Source organism: Syzygium oleosum, unplaced genomic scaffold (assembly GCF_021117445.2).
Source record: "Syzygium oleosum isolate NSW1041296 unplaced genomic scaffold, Sole_v2.1 Sole_v2.08, whole genome shotgun sequence".
Lineage (NCBI taxonomy): Eukaryota > Viridiplantae > Streptophyta > Magnoliopsida > Myrtales > Myrtaceae > Syzygium > Syzygium oleosum.
In genome coordinates, this window is record NW_026607492.1 from 4,445,998 (window position 1) to 4,458,237 (window position 12,240).

General features: G+C 38.3%; 1 protein-coding gene across 1 annotated transcript; it reads left to right on the forward strand.

Annotated features, from left to right (window-relative positions):
* The first annotated feature begins 6,092 nt into the window (after positions 1–6,092).
* LOC115685430 (uncharacterized) lies at positions 6,093–7,442 on the forward strand. The gene is made up of 3 exons (XM_030610511.2): positions 6,093–6,484; positions 6,849–6,942; positions 7,190–7,442. Exons 1-3 carry the CDS (start codon positions 6,380–6,382, stop codon positions 7,267–7,269), a joined length of 279 nt encoding a protein of 92 aa, XP_030466371.1. The 5' UTR covers positions 6,093–6,379; the 3' UTR covers positions 7,270–7,442.
* The last annotated feature ends 4,798 nt before the right edge of the window (positions 7,443–12,240 follow it).

The window sequence follows — 12,240 nt, forward strand, 5'->3', positions numbered from 1 at the left end:
CTTTTCAAAACGCGGTCTATATAACTTTTCTGAGATAATCCCAGAACCTTCTTAGATCTATCACGATGAATCTCAATGCCTAAAACATAAGAGGCTTCCCCAAGATCTTTCATATCAAACTTTGAAGATAGAAAACCTTTTGTGTCATGCAACAGATCAACATCTCTACTAGCAATCAAAATGTCATCTACATAAAGTATTAAGAAAACATATTTACTCCCACTTACATTCATGTAGATGCATTGATCAAATTTGTTTTCTTCAAAGCCAAACGATCTCACAACTCTGTCAAACTTCAAGTACCACTGACGTGATGCTTGTTTAAGACCATATATAGACCTTCGAAGTTTGCATACCATATGCTCCTTTCCAGCTTCTTTAAACCCCTCAGGTTGCTGCATATATACTTCTTCATCCAAATCTCCATTTAGAAAAGCTGTTTTGACATCCATCTGATGAAGCTCTAAATCAAAATGAGCCACCAATGCCATAATTATTCGAAAAGAGTCTTTAGTGGACACGGGGGAAAAGGTTTCAGTGTAATCAATGCCTTTTCTCTGTGTGAATCCCTTCGCAACCAATCTTGCCTTGAATCTCTCTATGTTACCTTTATTGTCTTTCTTGGTTTTAAATACCCATTTGCAGCCAATCGGTTTGTGCCCATCAGGTAGATCAATGAGTTCTCATACTTGTTATTTGACATGAAAGTCATCTCATTCTTTATCGCTCCTAACCATTTATCTGCCTGATCACTATCAAGAGCTTCTTTGAAGGTCACCGAATCAACTGTATGTCCAATGTCAAAATCAGTTTCTCCAAGATAGACATGATAATCATTCAAAAGCGTCGGTCTTCTTTGTCGTTGTGATCTTCGCACAAGCACTTCTGGAGCTGGATCATTCATCTGGGGAGTTTCTTTCGTAACAGAATGGTCTATCGTCATATTTCCAATATCTACTTCTTGCTGGGTTTCCTCTCTGCAAATCTCTCGCACGGAGTCATCATTCAAAATGGGTAATAAAATAGAGATTGTATTGTTTGGTTCCTCCCTTTGAAAGGATAGAGAGGAACTCTCTTCAGCAACATCCAACTCCAAGAATTTAGCAGTCTGAGACTCAACAATTCTAGTGCCACGAGTAGGACAATAGAACCTATACCCCTTAGAATGATTAGGGTATCCAATAAAGTAACACCTAGTAGTCTTGGGTTCAGTCTTCTTCAGCGAAGGATCATAAATTTTCACCTCTGCAGGACACCCCCAAACTCGAAAGTGGTTCAAGCTTGGTTTTCTCTCCGTCCATAACTCAAAAGGTGTTTTTGGCACTGATTTACTGGGTACATGATTCAATATATAAGCTGCTATTTTAATTGCCTCACCCCATAAGTATTCAGGCATATTAGATCTTCTCATCATACTTCGTTTCATCTCCATGAGTGTGCGGTTTCGCCGCTCAGCTACACCATTCTGTTCAGGGCTCCCAGGCATTATATACTGAGCGACGATACCACGGTCCTATAAATATTTAGCGAATGGTCCCATTTGCTGTCCAGTCTCAGTATATCGCCCATAATATTCACCACCACGATCAGATCTTACAATCTTGATTATCTTTCCTAATTGTTTCTCAACTTCAGTGCGAAATACTTTCAACATGTCAAGAGCATCAGCCTTCTCCCTAATCAAGTAAACATAGTAATAACGGGAGAAATCATCAATAAAGGTGATGAAATACTTATTTCCACACAAGGTGGTTGAATATGGCCCACTAATATCTGTATGAATTATCTCCAACAGATTTTGACTGCGAGTAGCGCCTTTCTTCTTGACTTTAGTCAACTTTCCCCTCACGCAATCAATACAAATCTTAGCATCATCTGAGTCAAGAGGAGGAAGGATATCAGCTTTGATAAGTCGATTTACCCTTTCTTTAGAGATATGCCTAATCGTTTGTGCCATAGCAAAGAAGATTTCTCCTTGATCAAGGATCTTTTAGCCACATTATTCTCAACGTTGAAGGAACAATATGGTCTATCGGGAGATAAAGATAATCGATATAATCCATCAAACAGAATGCAATTCCCAATAATTTTAGAGTCATAAAACAAATCCACTCTATTATTTGCAAAATAAAGGCAATATCCAGCCTTGTCAAGCAAAGAAAGAGATATCAAGTTCCTCCTAAATCCAGAAACATAAAAGACATTATTCAGAACTAGCTGAAATCCAGAGTCTAAATTCAAAACTATTGTCCCTATATGCTCCACATCAACACCGATATTATTTCCAACTTTAAGCTTCGACTCCCTCGGACTTGGATTCCTTAGATTTGTGAGACCCTGTAAGGTAGTAGTCACATGTACAGTAGAACCAGAATCAATCCACCAAGAATCCAAAGGAACATCAACCATATTTGATTCAGAACAAACCAACAACTCACCTTGGCTACTTTCTTTCTTTGCTTTTAGCCAAGCTTTGAACTTATGGCAATCAGCTCTCTTGTGACCCTGCTTCTTGCAGTGAAAACATTTAAAATTCTTATCTCCATGTTTCCCATTATTGCCAATTTTCTTGAAGCCTTGATCTTTCTTAGGGGCATAAGCATTCGACCCTTTAGGCTTCCATTTTCCTCTAAAGGAACTCAACTTGGCATTAGTAATCAAGTGGGCAGATTCATTCTTCTCCTTCTTTAACTTTTCTTCCTCAGCCACACATTTAGTAATCAAAGCATTAACACTCCAAGTCTCATTCTGAGTGCTATAAGCAGTTTTAATCTGACTGAAATCAGCAAGCATAATATTTAAGGCATGATGCACAACATAAACTTCAGAAAGGACAATATTATGGGCCTTAAGCTTGGATTGAATATGCACCATCCTCAATATAAATTCTCTAACACCCATAACAGCATCATATTTCATACTAGTTAACTCACTCAGCAAATTCCCAGCCTCAGCTTTGTCTGAAACTGCATATCTTGCTCCTACTTCTACAAGAAACTCTCTCGCATTTGCTATTTCTGGCAAACCACTAATGAGATGCTCGGCAATGGACCTCTTCATAGCAATGAGGCTTAGTCGATTGGATTTTTCCCACTTAGCATAATGAGCCTTTTGATCTGCAGTGCTTTGATCATTGGGCTTGGTAGGTTCATCCTCACGCAGAGCTAAGTCCATATCCACAATTTCCAGAGCAAACTCTATGTCTTGTTTCCATCTCTTGAAGTTCGATCCAATTAACATTTCGACAGTGGCATTATTGTTGTTTACAGCAAAAGTAACTGTTTGAGCCACATACAATGCAATAAGATCAATTATGGGCAATAAACAATTCAACAAAATAATTAGCACACTATAAACTCCCCTTTGGGCAAAGTATATAATGCACCACTATTTTCCATAGCATGAAGATTACAACAAGAAGGAGAATTACACATAATTGTCAAGGACCCATCCCCTTTGGGCAGACAAATCCTTTAAATTATACATCTCCATTATATCACTATAGAGGGAAATTACACATAACTTTCAAAAAAAAAAATTAAAAAAAATCATCCCCTTTGGGCAGATAAATCTTTCTAGTTATACATCCCCATCTATTAACATGGGTACTTATCTTCATGCAATTTTCAAATTAATACACACAATAACCCCCTTTGGGCAGGTGATTGTATATACTAATTCTTATCAATAAGGAACTGCAAAAGTTCCATTCAAACAATGCCCATAATTCCATTAGACAATATGAAGCACTTTACGACATATGCTTCTAAGGATCGTATTGCATTTAACAATAACGTGGCAATTACAAGGCGGACATCTAATATAACATGGAGGACTCCTTTAGGGAGTAGAATTACTAAAGATAACATATCTAATCTATTCTAAGAGAATGCAAATCAATTCATGCCCGGAAATTGCCTAAATCAGAAAATTGCCCGAAAACCCATCCAAACGACCTTGAAATGCCGAAAACCATCATAGTTCGCGGCCAAAGGCAGTGAGTTTGATTCAGAAGGCCGTTTTGCTTCAACCCGACCGAATTTGAGTACAATCCGAGCTATTTAACTTCAAAAAAGTGAAATTTCCCTAATTACTGGTGATCGTAAATCTTAAGCGCCATTTGTGCTATATCAATTATTCGCTGAAAACATCTATCGAATAACCTAACAAGATCCGAAACAACACCCCCTCCGTTGTTTATAGCGGTCCAAAAACCACAATCTGTTTACGCAGGAGGACAAATTATTAGCCACACATGAACGAAGCTATTTTAGATAATCAGATCTCAGCTTTATGCAACCAAGATGTTCAGAAACATGTAGATAGCGACATTCAATCGAAAGAAAATCGAAATCTTAGGATTCATTCAAAAAAAAACATGAACCCTAGAATCGGAAGTAATCAAGAACTGGTTGAATATTCGAGTAAAAATACGATTTTTATTAATTTTATGGATTCTACAATCATATATGACCAAGCTCTGATACCACATGTAAAGAATTTCTTAATATATATACACTAATTCTTAAAGAACAATCAGATCCGTATATGAATGTAGAACACCATAAGAAAAATAATAATAATAATACACCTAGCGGAATTAAAGCGTACATGTTTGAACCATTGTTATTCTCTAAAAAAAGAAATAGTTCAACGATCTACTGGAATGCCGATCTTCCTCTCTTTGGCCTATTTCGATATAGCAGCTTTCAATGGGATAAAGCGACCGATAAGTATAACCTACCCTTTTATAGGCTAGAGAGGGGACCTAGCAAACCCTAATCATTAGTTCGTTAACTGGGTCCCTCCCATCACGAGCTTCAATTAAACACAATTGCCTACACTTTGCTGCTCAACTAGGCCTGTTATTTATAGATGCCGAAACCCAATTCAATAAGATCACTAAAGGGTACAACACATATATTGGAATATCCATTAACCCGAGTATTTAAAATAGAAAATCAATTAATTAATGTAAGCCCATATTATAGGAAGTTTCCAACACGTGGTACTTGCCCGACCCGTCTTTGCCCGCCTATTGATCGGGTTTGCTTCCAACTCCCGGTTATTTGTTTAGGCTAATCGAATAAAAGTGAAATGACGACATTTGTTGGAACAAATGGATTGTGATTGAAAAAACAGTGCAAATTTAAGGGGATCAAAACGACTTTTCTATGTCATTTTGAGAACATTATAGAATTCATCTAATTTTGTCAAAATTTAAGGGATCTCGAAAGTTATCTTGTACCCTTTAAGCCCCAAACAACAAATTGACCCTATGCCAATATGTGATTCGTAAATCGAATCCAACCCACGTGATATTAGTGTAAGTTGTTCATACGAAAGAAGAAATGCTCAATGGGTATGACTCTTGGTTGATCCTAGAAGCAAATTAAGTTAATTACACAATCAGAGACAAAAAGAAAGAAAGAAAACCTTTTCGAGATATTGTCCAGTTTGCCCCTTCTCTTTTGGTTGGCCAAGTTAGATAGGACATACTCACCAGTGATATGGAGCTCTCTTGGTCACAAGTTTGAATTCTCCGGTCGCTTCTTGATCTTAGAAAGTCTTGATTCGTCAATGACATAGATCCGGCCTGTGCACTACGTGTAGGGTAAATCCGGCTTCATCCCAACTTGCATCCAGTGGTGCGGTGGTAACAAGCTCACTTAAATCGAGTGGAGAGTTACAACTTAAATCGAACATCTCAATCGCAGGTGTGGTACTCATATGACAAATAGAGCTTAGACAGGGATTGTCCACGCCGGTCGCTCTTGTTTGCTCTTTTTGCCAAGCGAAAAAGAGAGAGTAGGGACTAGGACTTTGGACAAATGGAATAGCGAAGGAATCCGTGCTTCATCTTCAATTTAGTTAATCGCTTTCATCGTTAAGGAAAAGCATCGACATCTCTTTTGAATTGAATCAATTCATGCCGTTAATCCTATGGATCCCACGCGAGGTGGGCATAAATACTCCAAAAATGAAGGGACTGTGATTGTACATGATATGTGCATGGGAACCATCCAGGTATGGTGCCACGCGAGGCAAATACAGGGGAAGAAGAAACAAGTTGCGAATGGAGACACGTTAAAAATGGCCGGCTTCTCGAGTGTTCTTGTGTGTTCATGGAGAGGGAGCTCCCTCTCTTTTCAACCTTTTTCCCTCTTCTTCCCTTTCCTTCCGTTAGATGGAAAACAATGCGAAAGCTTCAGTGCAGGATTCCTCGAAACACGTCCTCCGAAGTTCAAAATTTTATACCCTTTTATATGTTGGGTTGGCTCCATAGTCCAATTCGCCGACACCAAAATTTTTTTTCTTTGGATCGTTAATTCGTAAAGAAAGGGTATCCGTCTGCCGATTGGTTTTGGGGAACTCAAGAATGGCGAATGGTAACGAGAAGAACGAAGACTCGTACGCAGTTTTGGGGCTGAAGGATGAGTGCACAGCTCCCGAGGTCGGGAATGCATACAAGAAACTGGCCCTGGTTAGCACTGCCACACCTTTTCGGTTACCGACCATCTTCTGCAATTGTTACTGATTTCATCACGTGTGAGACACTGGTTTTTTTTTTGTGTGTGTGTTTTCACATGTGTTGTGTTATATTTCTGATTGGGAGATGCAAGTCAATCGTGTATATAGTGGTTAGTGAACAAGAGAACCTGTAATTAAATTTGAAATTCTAGACTTTGATCGGTGACATGTGACAGTATCTTCTTAGGATTTCTTGGTTCCGGATTTGTGGTCAATGTGTTTATTTATGCCGTTTTTCAAGAAGGGATGCGCGAAGCATTTCCTTTTAATGTGTGGGACGTGCGTGTTAAGACTGTCTTTGTTTCCGGTTGGTTTAGAGGTGGCACCCGGATCGTTGTTCTGCGTCGGGAACTTCAGAGTTCGCCGAAGAGGCCAAGGCAAAATTCCAGGAAATTCAACAGGCCTACTCCGGTACGAGCAATTGCATTTTAATTAAAACTTCTTTATGGTGATGACAGGGCAATACATGGTAATTCTGGAAGACAACTTGTTTATAAGTTCGTCCTGTGACTCTGGAAATGGAAAATATTGCAAAAGTTTGGTTCTGACGTTTCCCCTGTTTTATTCAATCTTGGTTCGATAGAACATCTCAGTGTGTAGCTTCTTATATTTATACCGAAGGCTTTAACGATCACCCGTCTGACTCTATTGTTTCCAGTTCTATCCGATGTGAACAAGAGGTTTCTTTACGACATTGGAGCCTATGACATTGAAGATGACGAAAATGTAAGCTCTTGATACTGTTTCGCAGGGTCTCTCAGTTTGTTTTCTCGCGTACAGTACTTTGTTTATGTCTCGAGGATGGCTGGAGATGTTCTTATTCCTAAGTTTTGTTCTGGTGCTTTTAGATTTTATCTTTATGGGCAGACCACAATCTGGATGAAATTATGTCGAGACGCTTTTGAGCTGTAGGCCTTACGTTTTGCGTACGCACATCTGGAAACTAGCCCTCAGGCCTTGAAGTCGCGTCTCGATTTTGCTTAGATATGCCTTATTTCGTGCTCGAGCTGATTTGCATGTCAATGCTCTGCGGCTTGTCATTGCTCGAGATGTTTGATGCATTGGATGCACAAGGTGTCTATCGAGCAATTATCTACATCATCAGATTTCCTGCAATGTAGAGCGAGGACTGCCGAAGTAGCTTAATTGATCATATATTAAAGCAAAGCTCACAAACTTATTCAGTTCACAGCTGCAAATATTCGTATGTTCCTGGAGAGAAATTATACGAAATGGGCTTTAATGAACTAGAGGTTGTTAGAAGAACTCTTCCAAACTGCTGAACCCAAATGCTCCTGCTCAACAGATGCTTGGTTATTTCTGCATTTTCTATGTATGGAGAAGGAACTCTGCATGTTCATCGAACAAGCTAAGCTTCGGCAGTTAAATATTTAAGGCCTAGTTCACCGTCCAATAGTTAAGCGATTTATGAAAACGAGAGAAATAAAAAGTCTATACTATGGTTTTTTCTCCTTAGAAAGCCAGAGACAGAGAACTACGTACAGGCAACTATTTAATTTTCTTTCTAAGTTTTTTTTTTGTTAATTAACCTTTCTCCAAGTTTCCATATTATGAACAGGAGGTGGGACAGATGTTGAGACTTTTTAGGAAATAATCTATTATAGTGATCATTAAATGGAACTATTGTAATATTTATAAAAACCGAAAAGGTAAACGGTAATAAAAATATCACGTATTTCTTCATTGTTTTAGGAAATGATTTAAATATAAAATAAAAATAAGAAATAAAAATTGGATACCACAACGCGACATCGTTTAGGAAATCGCACATTCCGCGTCCTTTGGATGCCTGCAAAACGTTGAAAAGGAATGGGACTCGGGCATTTGCTAAAAAGCACTCAAGTATCTTCCTTTCGATTTTTGATATAATTCTTTCCTTAACAATGGATTTCTTTCCTTAAATCTCTCCTATAAGAGCTAGTAGGGGCAAACTTTTAAGTAAATACAATATTTCCATTGTCCATCAAGAAATAAGATAAGATAAAGATTTTCCAGAATCAAAACAACATCCCTACATCCCTCTCTCCGTATTAACAAAACCCAAATATGGCTACTGTTAATAGATTCGCTACGCTGCTCTTACTCTTCTTTATACTTGCAGATGCGGCGGCAGCTGCTTGGGGTCGGCCATTGTCCAACCCCCATCTAAGTTCGACTTTATCGAAGCTCGACCCGATTTCTGTTACTACGGACATTCCCCCGTCTAAGCCCGAATTCACCGAAGCTGGACTCAGATTTTTTTTATTATGGGCTTTCATCCCCGGACTAGGTGCAACTTGCGCCGCTAAGGTAGCGAATGATAACCATTCTGTTCCGGAATGAGTTCCTGAACCAGAAATAGATTTTTCTATTCTGGTTCTGGATGAGTTTTAAGAAAAAAAAACCCGTTTGATAATAACAAAAATTTCTATTTCTGAACAGAAACCCGTTGATATAAGCACAAAATTTCTATTTCGAAATAAAAACCAGTTTGATAAACAACAGAAAAATTCTATTTCGGGAACAAAATTCCATTTTTTTAGAAATGGAATAAAAATAATAAAAAATCCGAAAATTCATAAAAATCTTTAAAAAATTCAGAAAATCCCAAAAAATTGAAAAATTCCAGAAAAAATCATCAAAATGTCGAGAAAATAAAAAAATTTTAGATTTTTGGAAAATAGGAAATTTGTTGAATTTTTCAAAAAAATCAAGAAATCAAAAATTTCAAAACTTCACAAAAATGGCTAGAATCATGTGCGCCATCCACTTTGAATAAATTTAAATTTTTAAGGTGCCCAAAAAATTCAAAAACTCAAAAATTTCAAAACTTTGCAGAATGGCTTAGAATACCTATGGCCACCCACTTTGAGTGAAATTTTAATTTTTGGAGGTGAAAAAAAAAGCAAAAAATCAAAAATTTCAAAACTTCACAGAATGACTTAGAATACATGTGGCCATCCACTTTGAGTGAAATTTAAATTTTTTAGGTGAAAAAAACATAAAAATCAAAAATTTCAAAACTCACTGAATGACTTACAATACTAGCCATACTTTGCTTTGAGTAAAATTTAATTTTTTAAATGCCCAAATGGTATTTTTTATTTTTTTGGTTCCTAAAGAAAATTAAATTTCACTCAAAGTGGATGGCCACATGTATTCTAAGCCACTCTGTGAAGTTTTGAAAATTTTCTTTTTGCTTATTTTTATTTTTTTTTCGACACCTAAAAAATTAAATTTCACTCAAAGTGGGTGTACAGGTATTCTAAGAATTATATGAAGTTTTTTATTTTTATTTTTTTTTTTTTTCGGCACCTAAAAAATTTAAATTTATTTCAAAGTGGATGGCGCGGTATTTAAAGCCATTTTGTGAAGTTTTGAAATTTTTCTTTTTTTTTTTTTATTTTTTTAGCACCTAAAAAAATAAAATTTCGCTCAAAGTGGGTGGCCACATGGTATTTTAAGCCATTCGTAAAGTTTTGAAATTTTTACTTTTTGCTTATTTTTATTTTTTTGGCATATAAAAAAATTTTAAATTTCATTTCAAAGTGGGTGGGCAGGGTATTTTAAGCTATTCGTGAAGTTTTGAAATTTTTATTTTTTTATTTTTTTTCGGCACCTAAAAATTTAAATTTCACTCAAAGTGGATGGCGCAAGTATTCTAAGCCATTCGTGAAGTTTTGAAATTTTTGATTTTTTTTTTTTTTTTTTTTGGCACCTAAAAAATAAAATTTCGCTCAAATGGGTGGGCCACTGTATTTAAGATATTACGTGAAGTTTTTAAATTTTAGAATTTTTTTTTTTGGCAACTAAAAAATTAAATTTTCTATTAAAGTGGGTGGCATAGGTTTTCTAAGCCATTTATTTTTATTTATTTTTTGATGCACTAAAAAATTTAAATTTCATTGAAAGTGGGTAGCACATATTCTAAACCATTGTTAAGTTTTGAAATTTTTGATTTTTGCTTTTTTTCTCACCTCAAAGATCGTGACTTCCATATGAATATGTGTGTTGAAGAAAATGAATTCCTCATAAATGGTTATCACTTTTGTTCCAGAAATGAAAAATCAACTTTTTTTGGTTCTCATTTCTGGTTTGAATCGAGTTTTGAAGCAAACATCAGGAAATAGAAAAATGAATTCCGAAGCGAGGTTTACATTCAAAAGCGGTTGGAAGCAAAAATCGTTCGGACAGAACCAGAATGATTTTCATGCAGCACCTAAACTAGGGCATTCACCTCCTCAGGGTTTGGATTGATGAGGTATTATTTAACTGTACTGTTGCTTCCTCAAACCAGATCCAGCGGTGCAACATGCGCTGGATTATTTAACTCTCGGTCTTCTCATCACCAGCACCATTCACTTCGCCCTCCGAACTCCAAGTCCTCCGCAACGCGTGATGAAACTTCTCGGTCCTCCTCCTATTTGCCTCCATCTTCTCGTTCGCCACTCCGGCGAGGAACTTCACGTACTCGCATGGCACCACGATCTCCCGCCCATCTCCCAGCGGCACTTCCATCCGAATCGAACACCGGATGGCGACAATCAACCTCTTGCTTGTGATCCCCGACTCCCGGAACCCGCAGGCGATGGCAGTGGACACCAGCAGCTGCGCCGAGCTCAAGTCCCTGCACTCGACTGCCAAGATGAGCGGCTCGAACTGAAACACCGGCTCGGCTCGGCCGGGAAGAGCAAAGACAGCACGGAGTCGGGATCGGCGGGGTCGTGGGAGATGTGGAGCCAAGTCCGGCCGCGAGCCTTCTTGTTCTTAGCGGAGGGGTGGCGGGAAGGTTGGGAGAGGATAGAGATGCGGCCACTGCGGGAGCTGGTGGTGTAGAAGGAAGGGTGGCGGTTGATGGTGGCGAGGAGGGGGATGATGGGAGCGTCCAGTGAGCCTTTCGGCGACTTGTCGGCGTTGGAGTAGCCACGTGAGCGTCGCCGCTGAATTTGGTTTGAGAAGGTAGTAGTACAGTTAGATAATACCTCCTCGACCCAAACGGAAGTGAGGAGGTGAATGCCCTAGTCTAGCGACGCAAGTTGCGCCTAGCCCAGGGTGAATGCTCATAGTAAAAAAAATCCGGATCGAGGATCGGTGAAGTCGGGCTTAGATGGGATGAATGTCCATAGTAAAAGAAATCGAGTCGAGTTTCGGTGAAGTTGGACTTAGATGGAGTTGGATGATGGCCGACTCCAAGCAACTGCCATGGCAACTGCGAGTATAAGGAAGAAGAAGATCAGCGTAGCAAATCTATTTGAGGTAGCCATATTTGGGTTTTGTTAATATAGAGAGAGACGTAAGGATGTAGAGATGTGGGAGGTCGAAGATGCTTAAATAGAGATGAAGCTATTGAGCTCAGCAACTGTGACGCATGGGGGTGGGTGAAGGTCGGTGAAGATGTTCAATATTGTACGTGGAGGTTGGTGAAGGACGGTTGATGGCCTTAAACTCGCACGGGATTTTGTTGTTTTGATTTTGGAAAATCTTTATCGTATCTTATTTCTTAATGGCCAATAGAAATATTGCATTTACTTAAAAGTTTGCCCCTACCGGCTCTTTTAAGAGATATTTAAAGAAAGAAATTCATTGTTGAGAAAAGAATTAATATCAAAAATTGAAAGGAAGATGTAAAGACAACACATAAAGGAGGGAGAGAGGAAGGTTTTTCATTGTTATCCGTCGAAAGAAACGAAGAGCTGAGATTTCAAAGGA

Coding starts and splice junctions, on each gene's coding strand:
- LOC115685430 (XM_030610511.2), top strand. CDS start 6,380: ATGGCGAATGGTAACGAGAAGAACGAAGACTCGTACGCAGTTTTGGGG. Junction 6,485..6,848: donor CATACAAGAAACTGGCCCTG/GTTAGCACTGCC, acceptor CGGTTGGTTTAG/AGGTGGCACCCGGATCGTTG. Junction 6,943..7,189: donor AATTCAACAGGCCTACTCCG/GTACGAGCAATT, acceptor TATTGTTTCCAG/TTCTATCCGATGTGAACAAG.